The 18,258-nt window shown below is 35.3% G+C and overlaps 1 protein-coding gene across 1 annotated transcript; it reads left to right on the top strand.

Annotated features, from left to right (window-relative positions):
* The first annotated feature begins 3,344 nt into the window (after positions 1-3,344).
* On the top strand, positions 3,345-16,898 carry si:ch211-266g18.6 (synaptotagmin-like protein 1). The gene is made up of 16 exons (XM_067367842.1): positions 3,345-3,771; positions 6,926-7,071; positions 7,358-7,439; positions 7,558-7,603; positions 7,707-7,746; positions 8,323-8,684; positions 10,126-10,741; positions 10,982-11,067; positions 12,312-12,434; positions 12,914-13,086; positions 14,741-14,843; positions 14,942-15,103; positions 15,249-15,327; positions 15,450-15,549; positions 16,118-16,323; positions 16,454-16,898. The coding sequence occupies exons 1-16, from the start codon at positions 3,644-3,646 to the stop codon at positions 16,591-16,593; spliced, it is 2,592 nt and encodes an 863-aa protein (XP_067223943.1). The 5' UTR covers positions 3,345-3,643; the 3' UTR covers positions 16,594-16,898.
* Positions 16,899-18,258: the final 1,360 nt, after the last annotated feature.

Below are 18,258 nucleotides of genomic sequence, written 5' to 3'. Positions count from 1 at the left end.
CTTCACGTACTGTCACGATCAAAAGCCCCTCGCAAGTGGGTTAAGGATGATCCTGCGCCATCAGTATACCTGTCATCCATATGAATTCATGTAAACCCATCATCCTGTTTGTCTATACGTGTCGACCACCGTTCGCAGATGAAAGTACTGTTCACCTGACCCAATAAACAATCAATATTCTTAGCGTCTGATATTAGAGATTCATGACAGACGTGGTTATTACTGGTTTACATCAGCCAGACATCAATGGCGGGAAACGAATGAAAATGAACTGAGCGCTACAATGTAACATTCGAGCATCATCACATCACATACACGCACAGTGGAAGATGCGGAGCGAGGAGAGAGAGTTGTAAATGACGTCAGAGCAGTACGGCTCTCTCTCTCTCTCTCTCTCTCTCACTGCTTTTCTGCTGCAAATACGTGATATAAATACAAAAGGGCCCAAGAATTATCAAAACAAAGAATAGCACGAACTATGAAATACCAACAAGCATAGTTAGTGTTAATTTGCTCATTTCAGTATGGTTAGTTGCGTGTATATAATATAATATAATATAATATAATATAATATAATATAATATAATATAATATAATATAATATAATATAATATAATATAATATAATATAATAAAGGGGTGAATTCAGGGTGATCGGGACAATTTTGCCATTAAGATGACTCGGAAAACGTGTCCCAATCAACCTGAATTCATCCTAATATAATATAATATAATATAATATAATATAATATAATATAATATAATATAATATAATATAATATAATATAATATAATATAATATAAAGGGGTGAATTCAGGGTGATTGGGACATTTTTTGCCATTAAGATGACTCGGAAAACGTGTCCCAATCAACCTGAATTCATCCTAATATAATATAATATAATATAATATAATATAATATAATATAATATAATATAATATAATATAATATAATATAATATAAAGGGGTGAATTCAGGGTGATTTGGACATTTTTTGCCATTAAGATGACTCGGAAAACGTGTCCCAATCAACCTGAATTCATCCTAATATAATATAATATAATATAATATAATATAATATAATATAATATAATATAATATAATATAATATAATATAATATAATATAATATAATATAATATAATATAATATAATATAATATAATATAGGGGTGAATTCAGGGTGATTGGAACACTTTTTGCCATTGGATGACTTGGAAAAAGTGTCCCAATTCAGACATTCAGAATTCATCCTAACATAATAATAACATACTCTGGTATAGTGTTTATGGAGTATATTCTCTTTATTGTATTTTTATTATTATTATTATTTTATTGTATTTTATTGTATCATTTTTATGTATTAAATGTATTAAATTAAATTGTTTATTGTGTGTATTCATAGCAACAATATTATATTATCAATATCCATCTATCATATATTATATATTGAGTATATTCTCTTGATTGTAATTTGTATTTAATTTTATTAATATAAATTTGTTGTTATTTTTAATTATGTTATTTATTATGCATTTGATATAATATAATATAATATAATATAATATAATATAATATAATATAATATAATATAATATAATATAATATAATATAATAACATTCACTGGTATAGGCCTAATGTTTATGGAGTATATTCTCTTTATTGTTTTTTCCTTTTTATAATTGTATTAAATTAATTTGTCTATTAATTGTGCGTATTCATAGGCAATATTATTATATTATCAATATCCATCTATCATATATTATATATTGAGTATATTATTTTGATTATAATCTGTATTTAATTTGATTAAAATAAATGTGTTATTTTTAATTATGTGATTTATTATGCATTCGATATATACCTATAGTATCTATTTAGGCTACACACATTTTTTTATATAATATAATATTTCTGGTATAGTTTTTATGGAGTATATTCTCTTTTCTATATTTTTTAATTTGTCTAATTTTTAAAAATAATTTTAGTTGTGTGTATACATAGACGGATATTGGATTATATAATATTACTGCCTATTACATTATATTATAATGTATATTGGGTATATTCTCTTTAATTGATTTAATTTAATTAAAATAATTTAGTTTTTGTTATTTATTTTTAATTGTGTGATTTATTATGTATTTGATCTACAGCTATCTATCTATGCACGCAAGCGCGCGCGCGCACACACACGCGCACACACACACTTTCATGTTTTATGAGGACTTTCCATAGACATAATGATTTCTATACAAACTGTATATTCTATCCCTTAACCCGAAACCTACCCATCACAGAAAACTTTCTGCATTTTTACATTTTCTAAAAACATCACTAAATATGATTTATAAGCTGTCTTCCTCATGGCCATGTCCCCGTTAGCTATCAGCAGACATACATTTGATTTATCAATGAAACCTCAAATAACAGTCTTGACTGGGTCCATAAGTGCTTTTGTTGAGTAATTACTGCCACCTACTGGAGTTTGATGGATATGTGTCTACTGATGTTTACTACTATGCAACCAACTCATTTCAGTAAGTTAAAAGTAATGTTGTTTTTTTTTCGGCTTCTGGGCTCTCATTAGCTGTGTTATGTGTTGGTCAGGAAATAATTGCAAGACATTTCAAAAGATTTATCTAAAAGGTGTGGTGTGGGTCAACATTGTGCTTTCAGCAACACACCAAAGTCAACTGCTAATGCACACCTATAAAAGATCCTATTGTATCGATGTACATTTTGAGCTCTAAAACTCTTGGTTGTCTTTTCAAAATACACTTTAAAATAGCAAAGCAAACTATGCTAATCTCCCCCAAGCAAACTCACACAGACTCCTAAACCAAGTAACAGGAAACCAGAAACATTATCATCAGAAGAAAGATGATATAATCTCATCTTCTTCCTTCATGACATCGGAAAGCTTTAACCATTTTACTTCCTCTTATTTGGTGTGTCATTTTAAACATATTTTCACTGCAGAAAAGCATGTTGGAACTTGAATTAGGTGTGTCTTCTTACAACACAAACAGGACTTCAGATTGCTTAATAATTTTAGGTCTGGGTGAGGAGAAATGAACAGTAAAGTATTTTTATTTTGATTCTTTATAATGGATTTTATAAATACACGCCAATTCGTAATTCGTCATGTTATTTTGTAATAAATATATGGTGGAGCTCATTTCCCCAATATGTGGATTGCATAACAATAACAACACAAATATCTAAGAGACTAGTTATATTGAATATTAAAATGTAGTAAATAAACAAATGAATGACTTTTCTCCTCTGTGTTTGCTCTGGTTCAGGGATCTAGGTTACTCCTGAAGGACACAGGTAGGGAAACATTAACTCTATTCTCAAACTAAATGTTGACAGATGACGTCACATCGTCCATTAGCTGTTTTACACCGTGAGAATGTGAACGACTGTGACACGCGTTAAAAGTGCAGCAAATCTCTTCCTCAATAACGCGAAAGAGGTTGAGCGTCTCAGAGGAATATGCGTTTACCTGTGTGGGCACGAATTCATAAGGACTGAAAGTAGGTTGACGGATTTCTGATTTGAGGAAAACGCGGTGGTTTGAGGCTTACCTTGGGGGAACGAGATCGGTTGCTGGAAAGCGTTTGTTTTTATTGAACAGGATGAAACAATCAAAAAGTGCATTGGAATTGATTGACTTGAGCTTTCTGTCTGCTGAGGAAGAGGCAGCCATCCGACAAGTGCTTCTGAGAGATGAAGATTTAAAGCGACTAGAGAGTGGACGAGTCAGGTAGGAAGTGGTTGTTTGACCTACACTACAAGACATTTCATTGTCTTACTGTACACTGTGAAAAATATTTTCCTAAGTTGTAAATAAAACAAAGATCATTAGAGTATGTTTACCAAAAAATATATACTATTGTTTTTCTTCTTCAAAATTTCGTTTCTTGCCGTTTCAAATGTACAAATACTCATGCTTACAACTTATATAAACCCAAGCACTGATTATGTTTTCCTTTTAAACCCCATTACAGTTTTATTTACATTTAGTTTGTAATGCACTTTTCTCATACTCAAAGCATGTTGAAACATGTCACAGAATGCAAAAATAACAATGAAAATTACAGATTAAAAACTGTACTAAAACGATGAAAGAAGTTTTGAAATGTTTCTTAAAAAAGAAACTATCAAAAGGAGCATTCCTAATCAAGCAGGTCTAAATTCCATAACCTTTGAGCAATGAAAGTGATGTGAAAATGGTGTAACCAAATCACAAATGTAAACCGGAGCCAATCCATCTACTGCTTCATAAGTTAAAATAATTTCTTTTTTTTTTTTTTTAAATCAATGCGTGATTGACCTGGTAGTCAGTAGAGATGTGCAGTATTTTAATTAAATGTATTTAAAATGCGTATTTAATTACTTTTGAGTATTTTGTAATTTGTTTTTTCCTTAACAAAGAAAAAAAATCAAATGTAATTTATAATTAAATACTTTGAGAGAAAGTATTTTGTATTTAAAATACATTCAAACACATTATTTTATTCTTACATACAATAAATTTCATCACCAGGCTTAAAGGTAGGGTAGATCACTTTCGGAGAGGCTAGCGATAGCGAGCTAGCTTTGAAAGCATAAGAATCCCACCCTCCCTTCAAAGCCACGCCTCCTCCAAAACACATGAACGCAAACAGCAGGGAGAAAAAGCGTCACAAGAGACTGCGATAAACGACCTCATGTCCCAAAGCACATAACATTACAATAATGATGAACATAAACAGCTTAAAGAACGCTGACCTGTAGCATCCGACTGCTGCAGATTCATTTCGCCGTTGATAGTGTTGCCAGTGAAACGCATAAATTTGAGTCACGAACCGCTCCGAGTATAACGTCAGGGGTAGTTATGGAGTGAGCGCAGCATAAGATCGTTGTTTTGGTTCAAAAGGAACTGTAACGGTGCATTCACATGGGGAGTTGGCGTCAACACTTGATGGAGGGCGTGTCTGAAGTATGGTGCGGACGCGACCTTCATAGTGACAGCAGCCAATCACATTACTTTTCGGTGTTGGATGAATGCAATTAACTAGCGTCTACGCTAGGGTATTGGCATAAGGCGATCTGATTGGCTGACGTTTGCATTGGCACTTGAACATTTGAGAAATTTTCAATTTCAACACGAGTGAAGCGACCCACAATTCAGTTTGGCACCGCATGACGACACCCATTCAAAGTAAAAGAAAAGTGTTAATGCCGACGCCATGTGTGAATACTTGAACAGGTAGGTCAAGTAATAAAAAATAACATTCTGATTAATTGCAGATGAAAATACAGTAGGTCGTGTCTTAAATTAATGTAACCATATGTGCATTTGTTCTTAAAGTGACAGCAGCCTAATAAACCGGCTGCTGTTTGTCATTAATATTAAACAAGAATCAAACAAACAAAAAAGACAAAATCACTCACTGCTCCTGACTGAATAACTTTAGTATCTTTATAAGGATCATCAGTCTATATTTAATTGTTACAGTGAGAACTGTGCAGTGTTTTTACATGATTATTCAATTTCTGTATAATTTCTTACTTGAATGCTGCTGTTAAATAGTTGTGCTTTTTGAATGCTTTGGCTATACTTAGCAACTGAGAGCAACTTACTGTACGTGTATCTAACTCCACTGTTACTCTCACACGTCAAATGATTGCGTGTAAATTTTGTTTGTATTTTTGTATTTTCAAATTACTTGTATTTTAATTAAATACATTTTTTCACAGCAGTATTTTGTATTTTATTTAAATACATTTGATTGATTAAGTATTTGTAATTTGTAACTAATCTTTTTTTTGATGTGTGCCCATCTCTGTAGTCAGTGTAGTTGAAGAATCACAGGGGTAATGTGTTTGCATGAAGATGTAGAAGTCAAGACACAAGCAGCTGAATTTTGTATATATTGCAACCTCTTCATAGAATTTTCTGGTAGACCTGCAAAAAGTGATTTACAGTCATCAAGCCTAGATGTAATAAAGGCATGAATAAGGCTTTTTGCTCTCAGCCAAGAGAAAAAACTTTAGTAATATTTTTAAAATGAGTATTAAAAGTAAGTTGAGCATCAAAAATAATACCTAAATACCGCACCTGGACAGAAGAGGAGATTAGGCTATCGTCCACGGTAAGTTATTACATTTATTAACATTAGCTGGAGTGCTGATTAACACAATGTCAGTTTTAGAACAATTTAATTTAAGAAAGTTCCAGGCCCTTATTTTCAACAAACAAGCAGAGAGAGTTGAAGTGGCAGACGTGAAATCAGGCTGAATGCTATGAGACGGTTAAACCGAGGTCCTGACTCTCTGTGCTCATTAAAAATCCTATGGCAGATGATGGCACTTCTCGTGAAGAGTAGGGGTGTAACCCCGGTGTCCTGGCCAAATTCCCTCCATTGGCCCTTACCAATCATGGCCTCTTAATAATCCCCATCCATTGAATTGGCTCTATCACTCTTTCTCTCCTCTTTGAGGAGAGACACCTGATACAATTGTAAAGCGCTTTGGACAGTAGTACATATGAAAGCGTTAAATAAATGCAACATTCATTCATTCATTCAACATAGAAATGATATAGACACTAAACAGAGTAGGACCCAACACTGGCCCCTGAGGGACACCCTATCGTAACAGCACAATTTGAGATCTATTAGTACCCACGTAGACAAACTGGGAACATTCTGAGAGATAAGATTCAAACCAGTTTAATATGTGGTGTCAGAAAGTCCAATCAATCCAAAACAGTGTAACGAATACAGCACTAAGTATGCTAGTGAACCAAAAGCATATGCTAAATAACTACTCCTATTTATTTTGCATTTTATAAGTTATAATGATTTCTGCACACTTTTCACTGTTTGGCCAAAGTATACAGAACCCTGTCTGTGCTTTTTCTGTCATACCAGGACACTGAGGCAGTCAGTCCCTGACCTTACACAGCTGAAGACTTTGACAGGCGAGTGGTTTGAAGAGCTCAGGGTCAAGCGATATGGGCAGCAGACGGATGTCACAGCAGTGGTGAGGTCCTCCATGAGATGGAAGAAAACAGCAGGTATGCCTTCCTTATTGAGCTGATGCTGTTAAAAAGAATTTATCTTTGAGTACACATACCACACCTGTCTGGTGATTTCAAACTTTCTGGACTCTGAGTCATGTGAGTCAACATGCTGTGCCATGTGCCCTGATTATGCTTTGCATTGCTTTTCGCTACTGTAACTGCAAAACTCCATTTCACTGTTGAACAGAGTGTCTGTGAATTACTTTACCTCTAGATTTGAATCGAGTAGTTTTGAGTATGAACTGATTACTGTATATGTACTCTTTCTTTTTGAACTCAGCCCATAAACTCAACCCTTTCCTGAATGATATAGTAGACGAGAACAAAGAAAATGAAAAGGAGGAGCACAGAACGCCTTCAAAGTAATGGCCTTTATTTTCACAGCAACTGCCATCCAAATGTATTTTGAGTGGATTTTCAATATATAGATTTTCAATATACATGTTAATATTATGCAATTTTTTTTTTATTCCACTGCAGTCCATCAGCTGACCCTAGATTAATTCATCCAGCCCTTAGTAAAGAGGTTTGTTACAAATATTATTTTTTTCTGTAAATATTCAGAAAAAAAGACCAGAATTAATTTTTTTTTTATTTTTTTTTTTTATTATGTTTCTATTTATTCACAGACTTATCATCAGTATACTGATGATGACTTTATGGATGATGGTGAGTTTGAATCACATGATTAAACATGGATGACATTTTTAATATAAATGAATAACTGAGTAAATTAATCATTAAGTAATCGTACTTTCAGTGCTTTGTAGGGAATTACACTACTGTTCAAACTTTTGGGGTTGGTAAGATTAAAACGGTAATGTCGCAAAATATTATAACAATTTAAAATAACTGTTTTCTATATTAATATATTTTTAAATAATTTATTCCTGTGTTGGCAAAGCTGAATTTTCAGCTTCATTACTCCAGTCTTCAGTGTCACATGATCCTTCAGAAATCATTCTAATATGATGATTTGCTGCTCAAGAACCATTTCTTATTATTATCAATGTGGAAAACAGTTGTGCTACTTACTATTTTCATGGAAAAGTTTCAAAAGAACAAGATTTAATAGAAATAGAAACATTTTGTTACAATGTAAAAGTCTTTACTGTCACTTTTGATCAATTTATTGCATGTTTGCTCAATAAAAGTATTAATAAAAAAAATTAACAGTGGTTTAAAAAATGTACATTGTTATTATGTGAGTCTAATTTGGTGATGTTTTGGTGTTTGTATTTGCAGAACCTTCATCTGCTCCAAGAGTGTCTGGTAGAAAAGAAAAACCACAAGCAGAAATTGATGGCAATCATATCCTCAATGGCAATGACCCAGAACGCAATTTAACTGAAGCGCAACCCAAACAGCTCTCTGATGACAGAATAACAACCGTTTTTCCCTTTTCAAGAGCAGTTCAAGACACTAAACCTGAAAGAGGGACTGCAAAACCAGCAACAAATCCAGAGCCAAGGGGAAAAGTTTCACTCCCTCCAGCACTACAGAGAGATCAATCGTTTGAGGAGAACTGGGTGAAGATTTCCCTCGAACCGAACGCAGTGAAGTCTGTGCATGATGAAAAAAATAGTGTTGGACCTAAACTAAAAGAGGTAAAATCACATGTTGAGAACACAGTGACACTAGAGAAGGAGAATCAGGTCCATCTTTAAAATTTATGGATAAAACATAATTTCGAATTGTACACTACCTGTCTAAAAAAAAAAAGCCGCCGTTTGGATTTTAATAGGCAAATACTTAAGAATCTATTAATGGATCATTTTTACAGTGATTATTATTTTTCTAGCATGTTATATTTTTGGCAACGGTTCTTTTAACCCTAACTGATGGGAGTGTGTAGCTTTTCATTTCTTAAACAACCATGTAGGAAGATCATCATGTCCATATTCCAGGTTGACAATGTCAAGATTCATCAGGCTCAAATTGTGAATTAATTGTTTGGAGGGAGCATGAAGAATCATTTTCACACATGAACTGGCACTGACCTTAACCTCAGTGTAAGCTTTTGGGATGTGCCAGAGGAGACTTTACAGAGTGCTCACCTCTTGCATTGTCAATACAAGATCTTGACCAAAAAATGTTGCACCTCTTGATGGAAATGAATGTTGTGATGTTATTTCCATCAAGAGGTGCAACAATTTTTAGTCAAGATCTTGTATTGACAATGCAAGAGGTGAGCACTCTGTAAAGTCTCCTTCAGCACATCCCAAAGACTTTCAATGAAATTAAGGTCTGGACTCAGAGTTGCCAATTCATGTGTGAAAATGATTCTTCATGCTCCTTCCCAACCATTCTTTTACAATTTTATCCCTGGTGAATCTTGACATTGTCATCCTGGAATATGGCCATGATGTGTCTTCCTACATGGCTGTTTAAGAAATGAAAAGCTACACACTCCATCTTTAAGAGTTAAAAGAACCGTTGCCAAACATATAACATGCTAGAAACATAATAATCACTGTAATAATGATTCATTCATAGATTCTTAAGTATTTGCCTATTAAAATCCAAATTGCAACTTCTTTTGGCTGAGCAGTGTATCTGTAGTTGAGCCTAAAGACTTTAACCAAGATGTTTTCTTAGAAAAATGTTCATTGATCAAGTTTCAGATTCAACCACAGACTTCCTTAGTTTTCACAAGCGATGGACCAGAATTTACTAGACACTTAGATCATGAAGGTTCAAATGAGGTTAATGAGTCTACTAATGCTTTCCAAGATAATACAGGCAAAGATCAGCCATGTTCAGTTGAATTTATATTTAGAGAGTTTGAAACTGATAAACTGAGTTCCTCAGACTCTACTAATGAGCGTGATAAGAGAAGGATGGTCTCTGGTGATTTTCTTAATGATGAAGCAAGTTCAGACAGGAAGGGAGGTGGAGGACAAAATGTAAGTGCTGGTTTATGTGCCGAGACAGATACGGATCAAGTAGTTGAGCTTGTAGCTGGTAAGGAACAAATCAATAAGCATTGCTCTACTGAAGAAGCATCCCAAAGTAAGTTCTCATGAATTTCCCTCTAACACTCTGCAGGAAAAAGATGCTTCCAGTGATGTTGACGGTGCCGTCCCAGTCGAGAAGAAAACATCAGATAAAAAGGAGCCGTTGTTGCAGAATAAAACAGCTGATGTTAGTGTGAATAACAATTTTGAATCGAAACCAAGTGTCAGTGACAAAACTGTGCAAAGATATCTTGATGCCCATGAGGATAAAGAAAAAATAAAGTTATCAAATGATCAGAACTTGCCAAAAGACACACCCACAAGTCAGGTTTTAAGAGAATTGAGCCAAGACTATCTTTCAATGACAGATGATGGGAAATTAGTGCACATTAAAGATGTTGGATTGCACGTTAACCCTAAACAAATCGACAGATTTGAACCAATTAAACCAGCTAAACCTACAATTGAAGATGTTGCTGAACTGGGTCAAGGTTCTTCAGAAATGAAAGATGAGGACGACAACGTCGAAACTGAGCAGAGGACGCAGTCAGATATTCTACTAAGTGTTCTCGCAAGAGCTGAAAGGACAAGACCACCTGTCCTGCAGAAGAGCACCGCTCAGGAGCCAAAGCAGGGGAATGGAGATGATTCGGTTCCCACAATAGTCATAATACCATCTGAATCTCCAGATCCAACAGAATTGAATGGTAAATGGTTATGAGATCTAATACTAGAGGCTTATTCACCATGCTAATACAGTATGTTAAGCTTGAGGCGTAAAATGGCGTATTTGATTTCTGAAGTGCCCTTAAGGGCTGGTATTTGAGAAAGACACACCCTGTATTGTGTGTATGTTCACCTAAGCTCAAGTTTAACCTGTTTGATTTCTCTCTGTAGATTTTCATGGATATATAGCTGGTTTGAGCTTTATTCTTTGATCTCTTTAGGAAATAAACATGGGGTGTCCGTTCTGGAGACTTTACTTGAGGATTCCATATCTAAAACTCCTTCCTACACGGCAAATGCTTGGAAGGTGAGCTACTGTCCCACAAAAATAATTCATACTGTTGCAGCATTTGAAATATCATTTCATCATTCATTTTATCATCCTCTGAAATGTGAAGTGTTGAAAATAAGTTGCTTGACTGTCAAAAGTAGCCTTATGTTCTGCTTTGCTGTTTTTTAGGGCCCGAGCACCGATGGTGTGAGGACCCTATTGTAATTGCTCGGTCAATTCTTCTTCTTCTCCGAAATGAATCGCATTTTTGAGGGCCTGAACATGCTCTAAAACTCATGAAACTTTGCACACGCATCAGAAGTGGTGAAAATTTACGTCTGATATGGGTTTCAGAATTAGGTGTGGCAAAATGGCTTGATAGCGCTACCTACAAAATTTCAATTAAGCGGCCTTCACGCAACGTTTCACAGACAAGTATGAAATTCGGTAGACAGATGTAACAGCCCAATACCAACAAAAAAGTCCCTGGGTGCAAAATCTGTAAACCCAACAGGAAGTATTTTCTCTGCAAAATTTTTTGCAGTTTTTCCAGACGTTGTCCTTCAACGAACTCCTCCTAGAGATTTTATCAGATAAACATCATATTTGGTCAGTCTAATCAAAAGGCCTTTGCGATGTTAAATTGTGAAGATCTTGAGTTTTCGTTTAAGGACGTGTCCGCGGCGCCCTGACAAAGTTCGATGTTTCACCATGAAACAGGAAGTTGTTGTAACTCTGCATACAATGTCCGATCTGCCCCAAACTTCACATGTTTGATAAGAGTCCTAGCCTAAAGACATCTACATGCAAATATTTAATTATCTATATGCCGATATTCAGTTATCATAGCGCCACATGCTGGCAACAGAAAATGCCATTCTTTGTACTGTAATTCACTCCCAGAAACACATTTAAATATGCCAAGTACATGCATAAACATGTTAGAAACACGTTAAATCATGCAACACTTGGCTAAGTGCTAATGTGTGTGATTAACGCCATGAAACAGGAAGTTGTTGTAAATAATGTCCGATTTGCTCCAAACTTCACATTTGATAACAGTCCTGGCCTGAAGAAATCTACATGGCAGTCAAAGCGCCACCTGTTGGAAGCAGGAAGTGTGGCACGTCGAAATGACTTTGCCATATTTCTCCTGTATTTACTCACTTACATGCATGTCACCCACTATTCACTGTTTTCCTATTGGCGGTGACCCCAGGTGCGAGGGCCCTTTCATCGCTGCTTGCAGCTTTAATGTTTATATTGTTTCTATGTTGCAGGATGAAGGAGTTGATTCAGATGATGATGATGATGATGATGATGATGATATTTCATTGTCCAGCTATGGATCGGATCTCTCTAGCAGAAAAGGCTATTCAGCTAGCGCATTGTCTCTTACTGATGTAAGTTGGACTTTTTTATTTTTACTTTCTGTTTTTAACAATGTTTAAATATAAGCTTTGCCCAGAACGCATGACATTGGTTGAGCCAAAGTTGACTTGTTTAGAAAGCACCATAGAGCCACAGTGTTGGAAATTAATAATGTTTATGCATATTAAACATCTAGAAATACTTTTGAACACATTTAAATAGCCCTTAAGTGGTATGAAATGACTCATTCACATTCAATGACATTATGACAATGGTGTTATGTTTTTCTGTCTGGCGCATGTGCTTATGATACAAGGGCCGTTGTGCTCCAGAGGGGTGCAGGTTCAAGTACAGACTGCATCATTTCCCAATCCCAAATTCCCCTCGCTCTCTCCCACCCTTTCCTGTCATCATTCACTTTCCTATCCAAGTACAAGACATTAAAAGTCCAAAAATAAAAACATAGTCTTCCAGAGATTTATCCCTGCTAATTTTGTTTCCCTCCTATAAGCGCACCAGTAGTATGCTGAGTGTGTACAGCGATGCAGGGGATTTTGGGAATGTTGAGGTGCAGGGCTCTGTGGAGTTTGCAGTGATGTACAGCCCTGTTGGAGAGCTGATCATTATGATTGAACAGTGTCAGGATCTGGCTATTGCTAATCCTCGTAAACAACGCACTGACCCGTGAGTAATGAACCTAAAAGAAAATATATACTAATGAAATACATTAAATAAATAAATCTGACTCTGTCTGTCTGTCTGTATGTCTACTGTATCTGTCAGGGTGCATGCACACTGGCAGTTTAGTTTGAAAAATTGGTAATGTGAAAGCTGTCATGCGGACCTGGGAGCTGATAGATTAAAATGATAAAACTAAGGCAATTTATTTCCAAGGCCACATTGTATACAACATACAGAGTCTTTGCATTAATCTATAGTAAGCAAAGCAACTATGAAATGTGCAACAGCACCACTACTAATGGGTTTCTTAATACTGTGAATATTTATAGATTTATGTTTGGAGCCTATGTGAGTGAATGAGATGAAATATCAATGAGAGATGACAGTGTTGCCGTTTATGATAGATATATCTAGAAACACATAAACGTGCCCTGCTTCTCTTTATGAATCAGCAGATCAGGTCTGTGTGAGAAGGGAGCTGCCAGCCGATGATTTCCCTAGCAAATTGCGAAAAACACTGTTTTTACATGATGATAATGCACAGCCACACCAAACAGGCAACTTGATATAACCAAGACAATTCGAATTATTTCTTAAATTTAGCTCTTAATTAAAACTTTGTAGTCTGACCAATAAATCACCAAGACAGTTCAAACATTTTCAATATATTTAATTCGTACAAAGACTTTAATTCATGAACCGGCTCTTGTTAGGCTCAGCCATCGCTGTTACCGGAAAAAAGCTTACCCACTGCATTGGCCAATCCAGAAGCCAAAAACCCCAAATTGTGAAATTGGCCTATGGCTCGCAATCAGCTGTCTCCTCAAAAGAGTCAGTTTGCTAGCACCAGAAAATCACCTTCATGCAACACACATACAGTTAACCTAAGTGCCATTCACTCTGCTGCGCATATAATAGCACCAAATTAATTAAAAATGCACAATATATTGACCCGAGTCCCGTTTTCTGCCATGTGCTGTGCACGTTTGTGATGATGTAAGATGAACGCAATTGTACCAGGGTTCAGTAGAATCAAGTTGAGTGTGAAACCAGACCAATCACGCTCGGACAATAGGGAGAGGCGGTGCTGAACGCGCATTCTACAATACATTTGTTAGACGCTTAGGTTCTGTTGTGCAACGAATCCTCCGCCATGGTCTTGTCAGTCATCTCGTCACCTGATCAGTGAACTCTGATTCCTGCTGCACTACGTACAACTCTGCAGTTCCTGTTTAATGAGCTGAATGACAATTGAAGTGACCATTATTCAACTGAATTAAATGGCTTTTATTTCTATAAAAAGAAAAATGACAGTGGAGGTGTAATGTAAATGTAGCGGTCTGTAATGGCAATATCGCAAGACAGCTTTTCACCTTGACAAGAAATCTCGTCACACCCCTACTATCATGGCCAAAAGTGATGTCCGGCCTCAGAAAATTGACATCTTTAACCATTTTTTTAAAATAATATTTGAATAAATGTTGAACATTTTGAAAGCATATTGTGTTTGAAGTCAATTGTATCTATCTATCTATCTATCTATCTATCTATCTATCTATCTATCTATCTATCTATCTATCTATCTATCTATCTATCTATCTATCTATCTATCTATCTATCTATCTAATCTATCATGAATAACAACTTTCCTTTACAGTTATGTGAAGACCTACCTCTATCCAGACAAGTCTCGTCGTAGCAAAAGGAAAACTTCTATTAAGAAACGGACTGTGAATCCAGTTTATGTGGAATCCCTGAGAGTACGTTTCTCTGTGACACTAAAATGATAGAAATATAATATTTACATTTATATTTAATAAAACATTTAACCTTATATGTGCTGTAAATCTCTAATCAGTACAAAGTGAAGCGCGAAGAGCTGCCGGAAAAGACTCTGAATCTGTCCGTGTGGCACAATGACTCCAGGGGCCGAAATGTGTTCCTGGGGCAGGTTGAGATCAGTCTTAAGACCTGGGACTGGGGACATGAAGCCCTTACCTGGTACAACCTACAGCCAAAGGTACACCTTCTGAAGATGTTTGTGTGATTAGGAAAGATAAATATCACTGAGTTTAGGAACAGAGTATTCTTTCTTTGACAAAAGGGATGTCTTTGTTCAACTTAATTCTCTGTTATAACAGAATATTACCCTTTTTTTATTATAGACTTCAGAAAATCAAGAATTGCACGAGTCTAATGGATTGTTGTCAGTTTCACTAAAATATGTTCCTCCAGAGTCCACTGGTAAAGTTTCAAATATTGATGTTGCTTGTGTGTATTTCATATCATTCTGTACATCTAATCTTAGAAATATCGCTCATGACTAACAGACTCTATTTGCTCTAAAACACGTTATTTGATTTCAGGTGGGTCGAAGAACAGCACTGGGGAGATTCATGTCTGGCTGCGGGAGGCAAAAGAATTACGTCGCCTGAAGCCTCAGGGAGTGGATTCTTTTGTTAAGTGGTGAGGGTGTGTCGGTCATCTGTTACGGACCTGACTTTCAAAGCAGCTAAAGCCATTGTTCCATCTCTAACTCTCTCTCCCTCTCTCACGCTTCCTCTTTGTCATGTTTAAAGCGTCGTGTTTGAAGTGTCATGTTTTTGTTTTGTTTTCATCTATTTAATTGACGAGCAGAAAGGAAATAACTCAGATGACCCATTTCATTCATTTTGTTTGGTTTAGAGGACAAAAGTAAATACAGATCTAACTTGCTCAAAACATTTTCACAATCTCATTTTACACATGGTCAGATCAAAAGTATAATAGTTTTCCTGTTGTATTTTTACAGGTTTAAAATAACTGTTCTAGCACTTTAATTATTTAAATCATTTTGTTTACACATCCAAAAACCAGTCAGAGTCAGAGGAAAACATGTTCAGGACATATTTTACCCCAGAAAAAAAAGAAATTATATTGTGCATAAGTAAATATTATCATTTCTGTAATGCCACCAGTCATTTTTTGTGGTGAAATAAGATCTGGACATATACTTTACAGGTGAGATTCACCAATTAATTTGTTTGTTTTTTAGCTACATTTTACCGGACACTAGAAAGAAAAGCCGACAGAAGACTCGTGTTGTAAAAAAGAGCCAGGACCCTGTGTATAACCATGCTATGGTGTACGACGGGTTCAAAACTGGGGAAGTCACTGAGGCCTGCTGCGAATTGACCGTTTGGGATCACAACACACTCGCCAATCAATTTCTGGGAGGTCTGCGCCTCAGTCTTGGAACAGGTACATAACAGAACCTTTTCCTTCACTGCACATGTATTTTGCACTTAATCTACATTAAAATCCTGATTTAAGAGCTGACGGCAGGTTTCTTGAAGCCATTTCATCAAACGGTTTCTGTATTTACTTGCAGGCCAGAGCTATGGCAAGAAAGTTGATTGGATGGATTCGCTGAATGAGGAAGTTCAAATATGGAAACGAATGTTGGCCAATCCAAACAGCTGGGTTGAGGGACAGCTTCCCCTGAGGTCCTCCATGACCCCGAGGAAATGAACCTCCTAAAGTTCATTTGTGGTCTTGAATGTTTAGTTGTGAGAGAAAAACAATTCTTGGTTCCCAAAACAAATCAAGCATTTTCAATTACCGAAACAGTTTCATCATTTCAGTCTCATTGCAAAACATAAAAAGAGTATATTAAATAAATGTGATGAGAATTCAGTTTGGTCAATCAGCTAGAATGTGCCTAATCTATTAGATAATATATCTATACATAAATTGAGATAAGTATTTTAAGAGATAAGTTGTGATTAGTTCCAGAATAAAAAAAAAAGTGAAACAAAACTTGTTTAATGTCTTTACATTCATTTCACTGTTCGTGGAAAAAAAGAAAAAAAGAGATGAAATACTCTCTTTAATGGAAATATAATTAACGTGATATACATTAAAATGTATTCTGTCATTTCAACACAAAACCCCTGTAGATTAAATATAGACATTTGTGACCCTGGACCACAAAACCAGTCATAAGGGTCTGGGTTTCAACATTTGGCTGAGATACAACTATTTGAAAATCTAGAATCTGAGGAAGAAAAAAAAAAAATTAAATATTGAGAAAATCGCCTTTAAATATGTACAAATGAAGTCCTTTGCAATGTCCACTCACAAACGGGCACATTAACGCACGGGCTTCCAGGGACCTACACTGGGGAGGGCTCTACTGACTGCATGAAAATTATATTTTTCAAATAATTATTTGTATATAAAAGTCATTCCATGAAAGTGGTATCATTTGGACTTACACATTTTTAGATTTTTACCAATATGTATTACTTTTCTGAACACCCCACAAAATTAATGACATATTTAACTTCCAGAAAAACATATTTTCCCATCTCAGACATTAAATCCCTATTATTTTTTGGACATTATGGGAGCTCTCTGAATATTATTAAAAAATGTATTTGTGATAAAATCAACGTTTTCCTATTAATCAGATGACCCTCACACTAATTCAGTAATTGCAAATATAAAAGTTACATAAAATCTCACACTTTTGCCAAACTAAAGCCTGAAATGGGCACTTTCTGTGTCAGCAACCTCATCATTTTTGATTAAAGGCTTAACTTCAAAATTTGAACTAAAATCAGTATTCTTATGATTGCTCTGAACATTTCAGACAGAGTTCCACAAACTTTAAATTACTTTTTCATAAACAAAAAAATAATAGTAATAAAAATGTAGGTGTGACGGGGTTGTGATTTTTTTTTTTGTCCAAATTGGCCACTGCTCTAAATCTAGTGATTAAACACAGAGCAGATGGCATGCATGATATAAACAAATCAAGAATAATGTTGAAATAACAAAGATGATTTTCACAAGTTATAGTTTTCTATCTTTAATTGATGTAACAGGGTTGAGCCGTTAAGTTTGACAAACACAATTTCACAACATAATTTAGTTATAATTATTAAAGAAGGTGGTAACTTGCCTGTGTCTGCGCACAATGTTGTTCAGAAGACTTGTCACTTCCTATTAATGATGTAACATAAGTATCGGTTCATTATTTTTATAGGGGGAGAATGGTTTGTGTAACGGGGTTGAGGGGTTACTGAGGTACGGAACTAAAAGATGTGATTTTAATGAATAATCAACTGTATTTTTTTGGGCAAAGCCCTGCTGTGCGAACGGAACGGGACTGGACAACTAGTAGTTCTGTAC

Source organism: Chanodichthys erythropterus, chromosome 18, assembly GCF_024489055.1.
Source record: "Chanodichthys erythropterus isolate Z2021 chromosome 18, ASM2448905v1, whole genome shotgun sequence".
NCBI lineage: Eukaryota > Metazoa > Chordata > Actinopteri > Cypriniformes > Xenocyprididae > Chanodichthys > Chanodichthys erythropterus.
The sequence above is the reverse complement of the archived record's forward strand: the minus strand, read 5'-3'. Positions and strand labels throughout refer to the sequence as shown.